The sequence below is a fragment of the Pleurodeles waltl genome, chromosome 12 (genome assembly GCF_031143425.1).
Source record: "Pleurodeles waltl isolate 20211129_DDA chromosome 12, aPleWal1.hap1.20221129, whole genome shotgun sequence".
Lineage (NCBI taxonomy): Eukaryota > Metazoa > Chordata > Amphibia > Caudata > Salamandridae > Pleurodeles > Pleurodeles waltl.
This window is the reverse complement of record NC_090451.1, coordinates 713,118,970-713,139,229: the sequence shown is the minus strand read 5'-3', so window position 1 is coordinate 713,139,229 and position 20,260 is coordinate 713,118,970. Positions and strand designations below refer to the sequence as shown.

Here is a 20,260-nt window from a genome sequence, read left to right as displayed (position 1 = left end):
TGAATGTTTTGAAGTCACCTTAGTGAATCTTTTGTAAAGCCCAAATGAACAGCATTACCGTAATTCAAGCAGAATGTGATAGTTGCTTGGACCATAGCTTTTTTGAGTGGAAGTTGGGAGGAGCTATAGAATTTTCTTCAGACATTTTAGGGGACCAACATGTCGACACAGTCCTAATCTGCTGGTACAAGTTTACATTTGTGTATAACCAGAGGACCAGGTTTTTCTCTACTGATTTGTGGACTGGAAACAGTCCACAAAACATTTGGCCATCTTTGAAAACACCATAGATTGGGATGGTTGTTTCCGTTAAGCATCTAGCAGTAAAGGCCTATCCACTTCAGCCCAGCTCACAAAAAATTCTTCCGTCCTGAGAGATTGCAACCTGAATGAGGTGTAAGTGAAATAAGCTGTATAAGGACAGACTATGAGATCAGGGTGATGCCAAACAATTCCACATTGTTCAACAATGGTGGACATGTTTGTTAAGAAGTGTAGATCTCAATGATGCACCCTGCGGAACACCAGGTAACTATAACTCGTGCCTCCGACATGCACAGTTTTTTTTATTTATTTTTTTACTGCAAATATTACATTGATATTATCAATGATGTTATCAAAGATGTCATGACTGCCGTAATTTGTGGGGTAATTAGCAGTGCATGGCAAGGGCAGGAGTTATAGTTACCTTAGGGCATGAGTTATAGTTACTTGGGATAAATCTAACAGTTGAATTTTTATGATTTTGTACAATTAAAATGTGAGACGAACTATAACGTCCCTGTAACCTTTGTTAATTCTCATTACTATAGGTTAATTCAACCGATAACCACCCAACCTTGCACAAGTCACAGTCTTTGGCTGTGTACGGTAGGAACAGCCACAGGGCCTGTCCGTCTAATAAGGATTTTGGGGTGTAGGAGGGCCACACAGCCCACACTACACTGGCCAATTTCGTGACCCAGGGAAATGACCGCAGACAGACGTATAATTGAAACCTCAACCTTCATTGTACAGGTCTGAGACCTTAACCACTAGGCATAAAGTGACTCCATGTGGTGTCCAGAATTAGCTACAACATTGACCCAAAAGATTTTGGGTGGAAAAAGACTTCAATGTTACATCACTAGGAATGCTAAACAGTCAAAACACTGGACAATAAACAGACACACTGCCATGAGATACAATCATTTGATACTTCAAGCATTCACGTCCCTATATATACAAATTAGTTTTTCTTTAATTTCTCAAAAACTACTGAACAGATGTATACCAAATCACAAAAAGGTCACTTTCTGGACCAAGAGCTACCTTTCTGCCTAGTGTGGTGTAATTCTGTCCAGGGGTTCAAGCACCATTCCTCTTCAAAATGTATATGGAAAAATTAATGCGGGAAAAAGCATTGTGGGACCATTTGTTCTCGGCTCCTGCTTGACTGATCACCCCAAAACTTTCCAGACACCAGCTGAAGGGAGTGTCATATTTGTATGGAAAATGGCATGAAGATTAATCAAACAGCGCCAACGTTATTATTCTACAGAAACTGGGTCCTAACTATAACTACCTAGTGGCAATCAACACTAGGGAATGAATATATATATATATATATATATATATATATATATATATATGTATACACATATATATACACACACACACACACACACACATAAATATATATATATATATATATATATATATATATATATATATATATATATACCCAGGAGGCCAGAACCGAATTTATATTGGTGACTGAGCCACACAGACGCATTTAATGGCAGAATAGTCTTCAGATTGGCACTATAAGTGGTGATAGAATCCAATGCCAGCTGCTGAGGCTGGGGATCTCACTGCAGTGATATTTCCACCAGCAGACGGAAGTCTGGAATCTGAGAGTAGCCACAAATATCCTTCCAGCCAGCATTCCCCCAAGCCTCACTTGTGTGGGTAGGCCTAGTGCCCGCGACAGGAATAGATCACACAACGGTCAATGTTGGTCTTTACATGAGGGAAACTGATGACCCTGGGGTGATCCATTCCTGATGCAGAAACTAGGTACAGGCACTCAAGTGGGGTAGCGTTTTTATGAGGACAGGTGGGGAAACACTGGGTGGTAGGAATTTTGTGGATCCCAACATATTCCTGTAGTTTGTGCGACAGAAATGCAGGAAAAAATTGAGTTTTTATTCAACATTTCACCTTTGCAGGGTATTCTGGGTAAGAGAACTTTGGGGAATCCACACAAGTCACACCCCTGTGGACTCCCCCGGATGTCTAGTTTCCAGAAATATCTGGGTTTCGTAGGTTTCCTTATAAGGCTGCTGAGACCAGGACCAAAAACACAGATGCCTGCCTTACAAAACCAGGTTGTTTTGTGATGGATAATTTTGATGTCTCCCCAGTATGATTTAGGCAGTGGAATTTGGGGCTGAACTAAATTGGGGAGCTCCCAAGAGAGGACTCTCTCTCTGCTTGCCGCCGCATCCACCTGCTCTCTGGGTTGGGCTAACCCGCTTCTGTCCGCTGCACAGACTGTGCTTGGGAAGGGACGGCAGGACTGTCCTCAACACCTCCCTCATAAGCAATGGAAGAGGAGTTATCAAATGGGACTCCTCCAACTGAAAAATCACTCCCAGAGTCTGCGCCATTGTCCTATCCCTCAGATGCTGTCTCAGTATCTGATGTCTCAGTCTCTGACCTTACGTCAGAGCTGTCCTCTATAACTAGACAGTCACAAAATTGCTGGTGGGTGTGTGTGTGTGTGTGTGTGGTACGTGCAACAGTAGAGGTCACCTTACCTTCGCTTCTTCCCTCAAGACACTCAAAAAAAGACACACTATTACTTCACCTTGTCACATACCAATCGTCACAGTCTTTAGTGCCTCTAGCACCCAGTCCAATAATCATTATTGGTTCTCCCACTCCCATTACCTTTTCCTCTGATTCCCTCACTACCACCCAGCAAAAGTGCATTTCATGTCTCCATAGCCCCCCTCGCACATACATTTCATTTGTATTAACTCACAGGTAATGGCTGACCTTACTAATGTACTCAGCTATTTACATAAGTCAGTCCCTTATTCCCTCCATTAAAACCCTGCATCATGTAGATGTATGAAGTGCAATCATAAGTCTTAATAAGTCAGTCAGAATCCCCAGTCTCACCAGTTTCCTCCAAAGAGTAGGTCTATTGAACTACTGCAAGACTATCAGCCACATGATGTTTGGGTCTAAAACCTGCCTAGACTAATGGAATCATCCCCTTTGAGTATGCCTATTGCTAGAGGTTCCAAAACGCTCAAGGCAAAAATTATCCCAGTTGTATTGTGAAGGCCAATTTAATGGTAATTATTAGGAAAAAGACGAGAGCCTTTTTCATATAAAGAGACAACTCACTTCCTGTCCATGAGCTTGGAATTTGCCCTGTAGCGTAACAAGAAGAAAAACAAGGGGTGGGGGAGAGTTTACTCCAGTCTTCTGGGTCACTCTGTAATACTTTTATGGGCATCTTATCAGGACCCATCGCTGCATAAGATCTTGCTTTCCAAATCTACTCCTCGATTTGTTTTTCTTTTGGTAGGGTTTTGTGCCAGTCAAGCATGTGAGATGACTTTTGGTGCTCCTCACAATTATTTGAGGTGGAGTTGATCATGCAGAGTTCAGAAAAGTGGTTAATCCATTCTGACTGAGGGATGGGTGTCATGGCAGGATTATTCCTACTGCCTACATATTTAGAAATAAACTGCCAAAATATTTTACAGTCTTTTTGTAGGGCTGCTTGTTGCAAATCCACCCAATCCTTATTCATTATATGTTTACTGATTAAAGACCAATCTTTTTCCCCTTTTCCTTCGCAAGTCTTCAACTTCTTTGCCCCGGTGACTGAAAAATTGATACACTGGGGGCAAATGAGCCAGTTTAACATTTGCAAAAGTTTGACTTCTTTCAGATTCATTGATGAGAAGTACCTTTTCCTCCTGAGGTATAAATCTCCTTTGAATCTCATGCACAGCATCTGAAATTATCTCTGCAAATATTTGAATGGGATTTAGTTCTTCTACTGCTTGTTGAGGCAGCAGTGCCTTAACTACTCCATTCATCCTAGTTATATTGTTAGAATTCCAAACAGTTCAACTTTGTTTAAAGGCTATAGCAGCTATTCTGTTTCCTTCTGTTAGAGACCAACATGGCTTTTCATGTAGTTGCAGTTCAAGCTTTGGTTGTAAGACAGGATGGTCACTGCCTAGAACAAACTCAGATTTAAAGGAAGACAAATTCTGAAAAAGATCATAACTAATTTTGATAAAATCAATAATAGAGGAACCAGAAACCCCCGTTCTAGTATAAGTTGCTGGAACATCCCCATCAATTCTTCCATTTAGAATCACACCATTTATTCCATGCACCGGATCCAGGAACATTCTTCTACGTTTATGTGTCTTTGCTTTAGGGAGAAAGACTGGGTCTGGAATAGACCAGGCTTCTTCTGGATCCTTGTTTTTATTGGTTTTTATGAAGGCCTTTGAGGTTTTTGCGTTAAAGTCACCCGTTATTGTCATTTGGGAATTTTCTCAGAACTTGAGAATGGACTCCATTCATTCAAATATCTCATTCAGCAAAGAATTGTATTTCAGTCCGGGTGGAACAGATATTAAATAAAACTTAAGTATCTATAGAATTAGTACTCATTTTGGGAAGTTGAATTTTGATGCACTGCACATTGTCACAAGGAAGATGTGTTATTTCAAAATCCCACTATATCTAAACTGGCAGGAGGATAGAAAGGTCACCTTGGCATGGCATTTCCCAACCTTAAAGCTGGAACATCGATAACATAATTATCCCACTCAAATTTTGCTGTGGACCAAGACTCTTGGAGACAAATGATTGCTGACCTAAATCACAGCAGTCTATTCAACATATATATTTCCAAGCAGGCCAGATTCCCGGTGATAATCTCCAAAATATCACTAAAAAGGGAATTTGGAAATACTGTTCAATTTGTTTTCATTTAAATTCCTCAAAAGCCAAGACCAAGAGACAGCAGCTTTTGTGTTATCAACTTTGATCAAGCTCTGGTTCCATATTTGTCTTTCTCCTTGGTCCATATGTACTGTTAGTGTGTTCGCAGAACCACTTTCACTCATGTGGTTATCCAGGTAAGTTGAAGTGGGTGAGGATTAAACTCCCCTGTCAGATACCTGTCTTAGGTTCGGAGGGTTAGGAGACCTATATTGGATTCCCACAGGATCAAAACCATTTATGCAAAGTTTTTCACTTCCTGTAGCACTATTGAGAGAATCACATTTGACAAAAATTCTACATGAACTATGAAGAGATCTTGATTGTTGGTAAATGAGACCAACTTTATTTCAGAGGAAGAGACGGATATGAGTTGTGAGTAATTATGCAGTCACTTTAGGATTTTTTGTCTACTTAGAGGATCATTTCCATTTATGAAACAATCCAAAATCGCAAGAACTCAGAAGAGACTTGGGATTGACTCTACCTTAGTTAACCCACAACTGGGGCTTACTGCTGAACCAGCATGAGCGTAAAGCCTGCTTTCCAAAACAAGTTTTGGACTTTTAAATTCAGGAGCCAGTGGGTTAAAATGAGCTTGTGTTTCCTTTTTGGATGGAGGGAGGGGCATGTTAGATAGTTGCCCATCCTCAGAAATTGCATTTTTGGTTGCTCTACTGCTTGCTCTGTTAATCCCAGAAGTACGTTGGTTGCCTATGTATGCACATTTTATTGTTATGGACTTTCTTTTACTTATTCTGCGATTTACTTTTTTCTTTTTCCACACATTATTACTAACAGCCTTCCTTAATACAACTTCAATTGTTGATAGAGTAGTTTGTGATAGAGTATATTGTGGTTGAGTTACCTATGCCGTTAGAACATTCAAAAATGTGGTAACCGGGAGGGGCAACGGAGACAGTAGAGACCTGATTTAGAGATAACTGTAAATGTTCTTCCAGGGAAAAAAGTGTTCCTTCCCCATTCTCTTTCGTTTCTTCTGGTTTTATCTTGCTTGTTTGAGTTGCACAGGACTTTCTAGGAGAGTTCCAAGCAGAAGGCACTTTTGTGCTGATATCTTCCTCACTTTTTTTATTTGAATATTTTTGTACTCTCCTACAACTTAAAATTTCAATATTTACACACAGGGAGGATAAGGACAGGCAGAGATTAAGATGAGATCAAAGAGAGAAGAAAATGAGAGAGGAGGATATATACTAATTCCAAATAAGCAAACATTTTTGTAGCACATTTTCAATTAATCCTTGTGCTGTCTTTATCAAACTTTCTATTTCTTCAGTTCACAACCCACAGGCTGTAAAATGAAAAATATTTAGCTTACTGAAATATTTTCAGACTAATGGAAGTGATTTAGTGGTTAGACTACAAGTCCCAGTGCACCTCATTTTATGTCAAAGAGGAAATGCTGTCCCTTGGCACATGTCTATCCCAGAGACGTACCCACAGAGTATAAAAGGTTGCTCTTCTGAACCAGATTATCTTTTCAGCCAGCAGCTGACTGACAGGAGAGATCATCACATTTACCAAAAATCACCTGACATGCAAGCCACTTCTTGAATAGAGGATGGGATCCTCCACAGTACCAGCTCCTTGTGTGCTCTGCTGACAACTCCAGGGATATCCTCATCATAATTCACTGTAAGTGGCTGCGAGTGTAGAAGTCTTGGTCTGGTTTGGGGCATCAGCCAAGAATGGGGTGTGAACTGTTGACCTATACAATATAAATACTGTATAGGTAAATGTTAAATATATGCTCTCTAAAACTGTGAAGAAAGAGGTTTTAGCATCTGAAGTCTTGAGTTAAGTTCTAAGTTTTATTACAGAAATAGTCTTATTTTGGCACAATGAATGTCTTGTTTTTCATTTCCCCACTGTAATAGAAGTAATGGGAACATGGCATTATAGCTTTGTATACACACATTGCATTTCTCATGAGTAGTAACATGACTAGCAGAGAAACGGAGAAAGGGCATGTTCATTTACAGAAATGTTATGTGGCCATGTTTTTATATGAGGGATTGCATGTACCAGGAGATGAAGGAGCCTCTCATTCACATCCGCAGCCAAAACTACTAACAGGAACCTTCACTGCTCCACCTCTTCTTTGTTGGCAAGAGGAAGCTCCATGAGGTTTTAGATGCTTCCTTTTTCATTCTGTGGGAAACTTGATCTAAAGTTTAGATGTTGGCTACAGGTTAATAGAAGACCATAACTCCCATGCATGGTGTGACTCCCAGTGCCAAGCATATCCCCCCCTTATGTATTTGCCAGTCCAATGGTCAAAATATGTAGTTCTTAAATAGAAGATATTCAGTGGGTGATGAAGTCACAGCTATCAATACTTCTATGTAACAAAATCTGATGGTTTGTCTGCTTCCAACAACCACTTTTCTCTGCAATTGTGCACCTTTGCAATTCCTTATCCTTTCAGGTCCAGATAGCTCCCCCCACATTTTGTTCTGCAAAAGTCTTTTTTCTCTCTTTAAACTATCTTATCTTGCCGTCATCTAATGTTCACCAAAATGTTGCCATATTTAATGAAGTGCCTCATGACTTTCATATTTCATCAATAAGTATAAATATTTACAGCTGAAATATTATTTTACTTACTTTCTCACCATCAAGGCTTTAAGTTTGTTTATTGTTGCACAGTGCTGTTATTAATGAGGTAACTTCAGATGTCATCAGATATGTGATCAATAATATATGTAATACATGAGGTCATGAGCAGTGAATGGTTAGAGTTAGAGTTACTTCAGTTATCTATAACCAGTACATTTCAGTGTTTTTGTTTAAAATTGAATTTGTTAACTGACATTTTCATGTAAATAGAATGACATGTTAACCTTTAGTTATCCAAATGAATTTCTAAGATCTTTTTAATCAAAAGTAAGGAATTACCATGTCTAACTATAACATCACTTTAACCTTAGTATTTCTAGTTTTTTTTATGTGAAGTAATATTTTATTACCATGCCTAACAGTCCCAACCCACTGCAGCATACCGCCCTCGGCCTATGGCCAAACTCTGCATTCAAACCCCCTTAGGTGCCCCATCCCACTTTGTGCTTTTTTTTGGTCCCAGTGTAATCTTGTGTTAAGTGTTCAATACTCCCGCATATTTTCTCAGTAGAGGGGTGGCTGAGTACCGCAAATCTGCAATGACCAAAAAAGCCCCAGAGAGAGTCCTTATGGGACCTCCCCACAATGGGCAAAGTATAGGGATACCCGTACACTGCCGATTATATGTAGTTTTATTTTAATTTTCAGGACACTGGGTACGAGACCCTGAGTCCTATAACGTGAGCCACAACATTTCTCTTCATGTTGCTGTCAGCCAATCACAGCACTCGGTCTTGTGGCACTGATCCCAGGGAACTGGCAATCAGCGTGTTTGATTTGTTGTTTTTCCCTCTGTATTCCATTGGTACTCCCTCATTACTCTGTCTATACTACCATGCCATTAGATGTTTATCTCAAATGGCTACACAGATTTTCCCCAAATCACATAGAGCAATCTTTCTGAGTAAAGATATAGATTGCTACAAGGGGGTGGAGGGTCCAAACACATTGATTTCCCATGTTAATTTCTATAGGAAAGTTAGGGAAACAGAAAAAAAAATGGCTGAACAGAACTACACCGAAATTGGCAAAAAAGTTAGAACTTTAGTCAGGAGGCATGGTTTTTGCCATTTGGTGTGAATCTGTTCAGTCATTATGAAGAAATCTGTGTTTAAAGAAGTGCTTAAGTGGTCATAATGGGATTTAAAATATGTATTTCTGGACTGTTGGTGTCTAGGTATGCTCTTACTGACCACCTTAAAGCAGACTAGTCAATTCTAATTGACTAACCACAACCTGACAATGCATTGTGCTAGTCATTACATGACTCAGACATGGTTCTTGCTTCCTGAAAATTAATTCAAAATATATAAGAGGGCAGACTGGTCACGCGCTGACCATATGGGCATACAGGGGAGTCTGAAATAGACCTAACTTTGATTGGCTGCTCACAACATTGACAACATGTTCTGGTAGCCATTACAGGGATTCTAAAACATGGTCTTCATTCATATGCATTGCTGAAAAGGCCTTCTAGCCCTTTTTGAGGGTCACAAAATGGACCACGGATAAAAGTTAATAAGCGATTTTGGGTCACAATTTAAACCAATTGGTATTCAAACCATAATAATTGCAGGAAAGGTGCTGATCGTCTGCTAGAATCTGATGAATGATGTGTGAGAAAAGATTGTATTCTTTAACGATTTTCTCTTACAGGTTATGGAAGATACTCCAGCACCTAAAATGTGAGCATATTTTCTATATATTTTCCGGTGAGAATGGAGGCTCATTTTATGCTTTCCTTTCCTCCTTAAATCAACATCAGTCAAAATATCATACTAAATTTCCATTAAGGCTTGAGAGAAAATAGCAAATGGGAATCAAAGAAACCAAGAACCACTCAAGATTAACTATTAAATAAAAAATCTCAGCCACCAGGAACAAGTCCTCTTTTCTTGCAGCTCGCAGGCAAGAAAAGTATACTGTAGTCTTAGAACCCGCCGTAGCGGGCACCACTGGCTAATAAAGGCCCTCTCCTTTGTTAAAGGCGCTCAAGAAAACATAGGCTTCACGGAACCGGAGGGGATGAAAATCCCCTCAGGCTCCGTGAGGCTTTGTTCACAGCTGTTACTGTGAACAAAGAAGATGGAATGTTGGCGCTCTGGGCTTTTACCGGCCAGTAAAAGCCCGGAGCACACCACTGTTTTCAATGGAGCTGCCAACATTCCAATGTTCTAATTATGATTAATGATCTTTTAGTTATTATTGAGTCTCTTTGTTTCTTGTCTGTTTGCACTTTCATTCTTTGCACCATACATTTATTTAACCCACAACTCAGTCCCTTATTTTTGTTCAACTGCCTGATATTTTTTCTAACCACAGGGAGCTCACGTTGGTACCTACTTGAGACCTTTCTCTGTCATCTGACTGTGCTGCTGCCACTGGCTCCTCTGTGCCCAAAATCTCCAAGTTGCTGGTGCCCATTACGGCTGTACACGCTGTGACAAAATTCAGGAACAGGGCTGCTGGTCTTGCTGAGAGTTTAGCTCGACTGTTGATAGCCAGAGGGCTGCTCTTCTTATGTCCACCACTCTATGCATTCTCCATCTAATTATTCAAGATGCGTGATGTGCAACACCCAAACTGTTAGGGGCCAATATGCTATAATCAGCTACCCGTGCCTATGCCAACCGGATAGTCACATCTAGAAGGCAGGCTAACCATTTAATCATTTTCTAAAGGTAATTCTCTCTTTTTTGCTTTCCATTTGTCAACATTTGTTGGCTCTTCAGCCACATCTGTTAACATTGCATGTTTAAATAATATCTTATATATAGAAGAGTAGCTTATTTAATATTTTACATATATCATTTTGATTTGTCCACACAAGTTCAATAAAACTGTCTTGAGAACAAACCTCAGCATTCTAAATGATTGATGAGGAAAATGAATCTCTCAGAAAAGATTTCATTTATTTGATACTTTCTTTGTCACTCAAGCTGCGAGTTCTACAGAATATTGAGTTTTCTGTTAGTTCTGTGCTATGCTGACATTCTTCAGGTTTTCAACTCTGGCCAGATATAGCATACATTCTCCATCACAGAATCCGTAAGTGATTTCATCTGAAGCAACAAGTCATATGTCAAAAAATATAACTGCTCCTAGCAGGCCATTTCTCTTCTAAGACTTCACAGAATAACTCTCTAGAATTCTGAGATGTTGATTAATGAAGAACTCCCTTCTTCTTTTGGTCCTCCCAGTTGTGTTTTCTTCCCCCATCTTAATACTGTGAAGGATGATGATCGAGTTCACAATAGTAACATGACTATTTTGGATGCTGCAGGATCTCCCATGTTCAATCCCAAATCTAATTTTCACCCCAATGGTTTCCTGCAGACCATGAAGGACAATATACCTCAGACAAAATTAGAAATCCCTTAGACAAGCAAACGCAATCATAGCTACTTTCCGCATGCCCCGTCTCTCTCTCTCTCTCTCTCTCTCTCTCTAACTCTGTAATTGCATCCATCCATCAACCTTATTAATTTGGAGCCTGAAAAAATAATAGATATACCTTGTATGTGTATCAAGATTAACTATTTGACATGATTGCTCATTTTATTAAATGTTGTATATTGCTGAAGAAGACAGGCTAAAAAACAGTGGATCCAGAAGAATTTACCTATTGGACCCAAAGGGCAATTTGCTTATCAGGAAAGACCAATGCTGAAATATGTCATGCGAGGCGTAACTGTCTTTTGTTGAAAACTGATCGGAAACTAGGGGCCAATGCAATTTTATGAGTGCTTAACATGCTAAAGTCTATTGTTTGGTAAGTCAATCAATCAATATAATCTTTCTTGAATCACCTAAAAGCAGATCATAATAGATACAAACGTACATACCATACATACAACAGGTATGACAGAATGAAAAACTTCAACATTATAAAAATAGAAAGTAAATTAAAAAGAGATAAAAAGTCCCATCAAAAAACAAATAATTGAACAATCAAATTACATATGAGAAACAAGCACACTGCTGAGAATACATCAGGACGGTCAAGTTGTTACAAGTATAGCAATGCCACTCCACGCCTGCGGAAATTATGCTTGTGTAAAAGAGGCAATGAATAATGTTGGAAGGATGAAACTTGCAAACAAAAAGACAAAATGCAACTAAGTCTGGGTAGACATCTCATCATGTGGGTAAATGCCAATACTAGAGGAGCTAGACTGACCCAATAATTCACATTTAAAAGAACCAAGTCTAAACCGAGACAGCAACATTCGCTCCTAGAATCCTGAGACCATGTTCAAGAAGGACACCACCCCCAATGTGGTTGCACTACACAGTATTCCCTGACTGAGGGCTTCATAACCTCTCTGCCCTCTCTTTGGGCCTTTCTGTATGATAAAAAATGATTCCGAATCTATTACTTCTCCTTCTTACAGAAATCTCTAGGACTGTTTTTTGTGCAGCCTATGTAGGCAACTCTGGACCATCACCACTTACGAAATTCAAGACTTGACAGCTCAAATGAGCCTCCAGGACTTGTAGGTGTCTGGAAACAGTCTTGAATGATTAGCCACACTTTACAAATACTGATTGATTGACTGGCACTTTTAACTCTGGATGTGCTTTCTACCGCTCAGTTAGGGAATACCTTCCTCAATTCTACCATCCGAGGAGCAGAGTCTCCAGAGTTCAGTGAGCCGCTGATGTTACTGGTAAATGTACATTCTCGCCTATTTCTTTTGGGTGGCCAACTTCCAAAGTTTCTGAATGCATGGAAATTGATAACAAAGATCCATGGCTTCTACCAACAGTTCAAGGTTATTAAATAGAATGGTATCTCCATTATTTCAACACTTTCCACCACATCTACTACGTTTCCCTCAAGACCTAAGCCTCCTATCGTTTCAAGAAGTTCATAATTTATTTCTCAAAGGAGATATTCAATCAACTGTTCCCAATCCTTCACATTTCTTAAGCAATTCGTTTTTAGTCCAAAAGGAAAACAAAATGTTGTGCCCTGTAATAAACTTCAAACAGTTCAATCAGTTTGTGGTTTAGCGTAATTTCAAGATGGAAACAGTTTTGCAGTTAAGAGGTGCACTCCTTCAAGAAGGCTGGATGCTTCACAAGAAGAGTATCTGACACTCCCATACACAAAAAGTACAGGAAATATTTACAGTTTCAATAGAACAGCCAAAACTATCAGTTTGCTTGTGTTCTTAAAAGCTATTCAGAGTGAGATTCAATCAGTTCTGAAAAAGTCCACAACCTTTTTGAGTGTACAAGGACAGATAACCAGTCTGCTGTCATCCTGAATAAAGGTGAACTTTCCAGGTTCCTTCATTATACATACTAACAAATACTAAAGGCTTTAAAAAAAGGCCTACCTTGCACATATGTAATTTCTTTGGATCAGGATTCTGCCCTACAACTCCAAAAGTGGTTAGACCATTTAGAAGCTTGGAAAAGAACAGCTATATTAATTTCCACCCGGATTCTGTAGTACTGTCATATACAGGCCAGGTCTAGTGTCGATAACCCTTATGTGGGCCTCTCAAGTTTGGTTCCCAACTCTTCTGAAGCTATCTTACAACTATCCAATTCTAATCTTTTCTTTTCCCGACCTCCAATACAACCAACAAGGATTGCATCACAGTCTGGTTATCAATAATTTCCTCAGTCTTAGGGAGTAGAATATTTCAGGGTGATATGGAGAACTCCAGCAACTTTGCCAGTAGCTGCACAATTCGTGAAACAATTCTGGGCACCAAAAACTTAAAAAATGTATCATTCCACATGGTCAATCTGAGTTAGCTGGTGTAATTGTAATAATAACAAATCCTGTTTCAGTAGATGTTATGTTAGAATATGCTATGTATTGCTAGGTTGCCTTATCTTATCTTATCTTATTATCAAAAATACAAATCCAATTTCAATCACAATGGTTGTTAATTTTTTGGCATCCTTAGAAAGCCAAGGTAAGTGATACCGGACTGTTGATATAGATGGTACAGAACAAAAACAAATTCTGAAGGAAATGTTTAGAAAATCTTTTAAATATATACAAGTGATTGGTCAAGGAGATACAAACAAGCAAAGCAATTATAATTAAACAAAGTTAAGTGAAATCAAATTAAATGAAAGATGTGCTCAAGTGCTGAAATTACACTGTAAAAGATTTTTTATGTTAAATAGGCGGATGTTTTTTAATAGCAATAGCATAAATATTTCGATTTTTATTTCCCTTATATTTAAAAAAGACAAATATTGTCAAACCGTAGAATCCAGTTTTCATATAGAGTCACATTCTCATTCATAAAGCAAAAAGGTTCCAAAGTATTTCCCTAAGCATTTCAGAAAATAAAGCTTGCATTATTAAAAACAACCATACAACTAAGTGCTGAGGACTCTAACACTAGAGTAAAAGCATTATTTTGATCTAAAATATAAAGGATGAGATGGGGGAAAAAGGAAACCTTTTTGTCTGCTAGTGGGTCAAAAACATAGGACATCTTACGCACAGGGTGATTTCTGTAGGACCCTTACGTCTATGCAAAACCCAATGTTTCCTGGGCATAAATTGTGGGCATGGCTCTAAATCAAATGCAAATCTTTTAGTAGTGATTAAACAGGTGTATCAAAATTTGCCATAATGGATATAGTATCAAGCAAATAAGCTAACTACAAGTAGTAAATAAATAGTAAAATTGCTGTGATAGATGTAGCAGCAAACAAATCACCAAACTGTAAGCTGTTAAACTGATTTGACACTTACTGAATCCATCATAGCAATTTAGATATGGCTATTCATTAATCAAAATATTTACATTTGGTTTCAAGCTGCACCTACTCACCTAGACAAATCAGCTAACTGCAAGCAGCAAATAAATGGGGGAATCGCCATGCTGGATATAGTAGCAAACAAATCAGTGAACTGCATGCATAGAAACAACTAAAGAACTAGCCTGAATATTCTGTATTCAAGACAAAAGTGAGGCATTCCTGAAGACCATTGTGTTGGAATAGGAGCATTTGAATTAAAAGCTTTTCCTAAAGAGCAGGTTGAGTTAAATGAGCATTGAGATGTTAATGCAGGCGTAAAACCAGAGGGTTAAAATGTGAGGGGAGCTGTGGGTTTTAGTAACATGTGTCATAATATATTTTTAAAGGGGCACAGTAAAGGCTTTAGAGAGATAGGTCTGCATAAGTACATCATCCCCTTTCCATATCTGTTTACTCACCCTTTCCATCTTCTCATCGATCATCTGCTTCAGCTCTTTGATGGAACATTTTATGCTGATCCTTAAGCAGGCAAACAAAAAAGGGGATTCCAAAAAATTAGACGTTCATGTTACGTGCTGTCAGGAAAGTTTTGGTATGATCCATCAAGTGGGGGTCGAGTAAAAGGGTATCCCAAAACATGTTTTCACCATGTTAATTCTCATAGGGTTTTTTAACAGGATTACAGCTTGAACCGCTGGACAGAATTATACTACATTTAGCAGAAAGTTTGCTTGTTGTCCAGAAAGCTCCATTTTTGTTATTTTGTGTAAATCCATTCAGTAGTTTTTGAGATACTCCATAAAATTCAAATTTGTATATAAAGGATGCAAAGGCTCCGCGAACCCTCCGATCTCATGCTGGGATCGGATTGCTAGCCAACACTTCAACAAGGAACTAAAAATGTAGAAACATCACAACATTTGTATTGTTCTCTTTTGGTGGAGATAATACTAGAGCAATCAAATCATCCGCATTTCTTTTATTAAATTTGAAATACAAAGGGATTAGATAGCGTTTATGGGGAGTTTCAAACAACGGACATGCAAACAGTACATGTTTCAAATCTTGAATTCCCTCATTGCACAGATCAGAGAGGCTAATCTCATTTTTGGATTACGTTTGTATACTTTCAAAAGGAGAATACTTAACTGTTGGAAACTGGGTAATTGGTAGGGGGTGGTACCCACTATTAGTAATAAAGCCACAGTCACAATGTAAGGTTCAGTCAGGGTTTCAGTAAATTATTCCCTTGCTCAACACCTGGCAGCTGGCAACAGGCAATTTAGGAGACAGATGAGTAAAGCATTTAAAAACACCAATACATTAAATAAGTAAGACACAACACACAATAAAAATCCAATACCAATTTATAAAAAAAAAAAATATTTGTATCTTTAAAATGACACCAAAACAACAAAAGAATCCAACGTAGGGAACCAGAGATATGAATTTTTAAGCAAATCAAAAAATTAGCTTTTTATTGCCTATAAACCAATTGCCCCAAACAGGCACATCTGGTCATGCTTGACTAGGAACAAGTCACAATTTGAGGCAGTCCGTGATGAAGCCCAATTCGTATACACTGAGCGGAAGGCCTGGGTCAAAGTTTTGCCTTCGAACTCAGTTGTTTCTCTGTCGGCGGAGGCTCCTCCTCAGGAGATGGTCTGATGCGATGTCACTGGCTTGGCCCAACAAGAGCTCCCATTCAACTCCTGGAAGTCTTGTTGACAAGGAAAAGCTCCAGAGCTTCAGCCGGAGGAACCTGAAATTCAGGTCGGGTCACAGCTCAACGTCGCCGGCTTAACTCACATCCAAAATTTCTACAATCTTCCGGATCACCTTTCTGAAGTCCACCTTTGGGTCTCCAGTGGTCCACAACACCAATCCAAGCACCTAGAGGCACTGAAATGGTCCTTGAACTGTTGATACTACATTTACCAGAATGCACCTGGCAAAACCTCAAACGTCCAGTATAAGATGGTGACAGGGTTAGGGTTCTGTAAGAAGATAGACCAATAGCTCATTTAGGGTTCTCCAGGGATTTGTTGCAGGATTTGTTATGGATTATAATGTACATGGATTTTTTTGGCCCTCTTTTCCTTCCAGGTAGCAGCTTCAGGTGAAAGGACATCACAGCAAGAATTTCTGGGAAAGAACAAGAGTAAGGCAGATAAGAATCTCTGTTTGTTTATAGCCAATAAGCCTGCCACCATTTGCCCGGAGCAAACGTGAACGGAGTTCAAGGGATACCACTCTAGGAATGCAAATGGTGACATGCACCCACTACTTTCCTAATGACAACCTTTTCAGCTCCAGGTTATCATAGTTACATGTGACTCCTTTGTTAAGAAGCCCAAGGTGAGGAAAGACAGTGCTGGAAGAAAACAGCGATTTAAAAAGAGAAAAAGAAAACCCCCAACCTGTTCCCAATCACCCCTTTAATGGTTTGCATGTGCAGACCCTCCTTGCACACCCCAGGCTTGTAGCCTTGCATGTACCTGCTTGAGCCTCATCCCTCCTGGAAAGTGTCTGGGACCTCAGGGATCTCACTGGGCTCTTCACTGGTATGTTCCAGTGCTGGCATCTCTTAGCATGGCCGTCTCCCACTGGAGTAGCTTCTGAGGTACAGCAGTGTTCTCTGTTGGCTGTCTCACGGCTGCCCCATCGGACAGTCCTCTGACAGATGTGAGCTCCTCTGACGGCACCTCCCCCGACACGAGCTACTCTCCTGATGTGTGTCTGCCATCTTTCACGTCGCTGGCCCCGGAGTAGGGATTATGGATGCAGAGGTCCATGCGGGTTTCCACCCCTCCCTTCTAAAGGTTTCCCGATTTAAAGGTTTCATACTCCCTGTCCTGCGGGGAGAAACGTCGGGCACCACGCCGTTTAGTGAGAGGTAGAGGGGAAGGCGTCACCCAGCCTGGTAGACCCTCTGACTTCTCACTGATGTCAGCTGGTTCTTTCTTTCTTGGTGGGGATATTGCAAGTGAAGCTCTTTTAACCTGTTGCTTTCAGTCACTTCTGGAAGCCAGTCAAAGTCCTTAGACCAGTAGTTCCTCAGTGTGCAGCAGGTGCAATCATGCAGAGTGCAGACCTTTGCTGTGTAGACCAGGGTTCCAGCAGGGCAGTCCTTCTTCTTCTTGTGGTTGCAGGCAGTAATCTGAGTTGCTGGGCAATCCTCCCAGATTTATTCAGTGTTTCTGGACTACCAAGCAGGGGGGCACCCCTGACCAATGGGGTGCAGCGTGCCATCATCTGGGGTGATCACTCCCTGTGAAGTGTGGTAAAAATCAATCCCTGTAAGCACTATTCTTTGAAATCCATGATGGAGAAAGTCCCGCTATCTGGCTAAGCTATCCCTCTCGTGTGGCCTAATTTCCCTAATACTCCAGCTCCTCTGCTAATCTAATTACTAGGACTCCCACCAGGATGGGGTGACAGGATGTGGGGGTGAGCCTGGATCCTGTCCTGTTATTCCCTCTTTGAAGTCCAGTTTGGCTACCCAGCCCCCTTCCTGCCTTTTGCTCCGCAGCTTGCAAATCTCCACCCACCGGATGTTCCATTGCCTCAATGCAGGCCACTTCACACCTCATTAAGGCACCTTAGCTCAGCCTGAGACACAATGGCCAATCAGAGAAGTGCTACTGGAAGGGTGGATTTTGGCTAACATAAAGAAAGTTCTATAACTTATTTTCTGTAATAGTTAAAACAAATCTAACAATGGCAAGTTGTTGGATTTATTCTCACTATAATTTTGAGTAAAACAAAGGAAATTTTCAGCTTTTTCTAGCAACAGTTACACTTTAATGAAGTATTCTCATATTAGCCTAAGGAGCTAATGTACTACAATGGGGATAAGCAAAATTGGCAGTTTTTGCCCCTTCACCAGGCATATATAAAATATATTTTGTAATGTCCCTACTTATAGTTACAAGACACCCTACCCCTGGGGCACTTACGGTAGACCTTACGGGTGACATTTGTAAATATAAGGTAGTTTGAGACTTTAAAGTACCTTTAATTCCAAAGTCGAATTTAAATATAAATTCAATTTAAAAGCAGCCTTCAAGGCAGGGATCACTTTTAAATTGACAGCAGACACCACTGCAGGGCACACTTAAGTGCACTAAATCTGCTGAGCCTCTATACCTACATGCCCTACCATCTACGAGGGATGTACAGGTAGGTTGCCAAGTCAATTATAATTATGCCTAATTTGCATAAACTTTTTTAACAGAGCACTGGCTTGAATCTGGTTAGCAGAGCCCAGGGCACAGTCAGAGTCATAAACCACCAGTAGCAGTGTACGAGGTGTGGGTGTAGCGGGGCGCGGACAGAATAAAAACAGGTCGGAATATCAGAAATTTTAGGTGAGTTTCTTTTCTTTTCTTTAAGGGTTTCTTTTATGTTGTTTGGTAGTTCCAAGACCCAACACTTCTTGTATTTGATGTCCTTTCTCTTCTTCCCAGGTGAGTTCTCCCAGGTAAAGGACCTCTGTGACCTCCGACCAGGTGAAGATCCGACGGTTTTGGACGATCGGCGTAAGAAGCGGGAAAGAGAAAAGGAAAGGTAAGTCTCGGAATTTGAGGGCCTGGAGTGGGTTAGAAAGGGAAGAGTGCGGTGAGGTGGGAGGGTTCTTGGGGTATGCACCAATTCTGTACGCTTTACCCTGTAAGGTCGTGCTCCCCGTGATCCGGAGTACTCTTATATATCAATAAGGCCAGTCCACATACAAAGAAAGAAAAAGAAAGAAAAAAAAAAGAAGACAAAGATATTTCTAGTTATATGGTGAGAGGGGACTGTTGTTATCACAGTCCACCTCAGGGTGACATGCAGTGCGTTAGAAGGGTAAGTTCTCTTCATTGATGTCACTAATTAATTTATTTTGGAGGGATCAAAGAGGGGGGGGAACAGAAGAAAAGAAAAAAAAATAGTCAGGCATTTATACGCTAGACAGGCTCTTTTATTGTTATTCCCCTACCCAGCTGTGAAGTCGTCCTCGCTTAACCCTTCCCTCCTCCCACTCCCTCCTCTCTCCTAAGAAGTGTCCGGATAGCCGATTTGGAGGCAGGAACGTACCTGCCTTAGCCACGCCCCTCCAGGGACGTGGCGGTCAGTGGGCCTCTCGGGGCTTCTGTGCCCCATGTCGTCAGATGTTCCTGGCTCGCGTTGCTTTGTTTTCCCGTCTTCGGATGGAACTCCTCGTCTTTGGCATCCTCGTCCGGCTTCCTAGTCTTTCCTCCCGACACGGGGCGCGTCGGTTGTCCATCCTTTATTGTTGTGGCAACCCGGACTTCCGGGTTCCCGCCGGCTTCCTCTTCCGGGTTGCCGTTTGTGGTGCCCCCGGGGCACCCTTTTCTTCAGTTGTCGCAGCCCTGAGTAGCCGGGCTGGGAACCACCCGGCTACAAGCAGTCAAAAAGAAGAGATAAGGGCAAATAGGATGACTTTCTCACACTAACCTTTCTCACAGTAACCCTTGCTTGAGTAACCTGCCTCTCTCCGTGGTCGAGAGTGAAAGAGAGATACTTTTGTGAATGAAAATACGTTATTTAAAAAGGGTAATACAGCTTTAAACTCTTACACTGATTACTGGCATCTATATAATTGAACCTTGGAATTGCATTTGTTTTTAAATGCAGAATTTGTCCAAGACTGCAAGTATTCCATTTTGCAATCTAGTTTTTCTAATATACTTATGATTGTTTTTAAAAATAGAGCTTTCCTTAAATATTGTAAATGTTTCTTGCTTTAAAGTATCTCAAAGAGTGCCTTCCAAGGGACCCAGCAGGTTAGTAGCCCAACAAACTAATATGCAGGACCTTCGCTTTGTATTGGTGTATGAGTGACAAT

The 20,260-nt window shown here is 40.4% G+C and overlaps 1 protein-coding gene across 1 annotated transcript in view; it reads left to right on the top strand.

Moving 5' to 3' along the window:
* The window catches only part of LOC138267296 (olfactory receptor 6B2-like), a 128,676-nt gene that overhangs the window by 51,239 nt on the left and 57,177 nt on the right, over positions 1–20,260 (top strand). The window contains exons 4-5 of the mRNA XM_069216151.1: positions 16,516–16,570; positions 18,879–18,978. Coding sequence (XP_069072252.1) covers positions 16,516–16,570; positions 18,879–18,978 — 155 coding nt within the window. The remainder of the gene's footprint in view (positions 1–16,515; positions 16,571–18,878; positions 18,979–20,260) is intronic.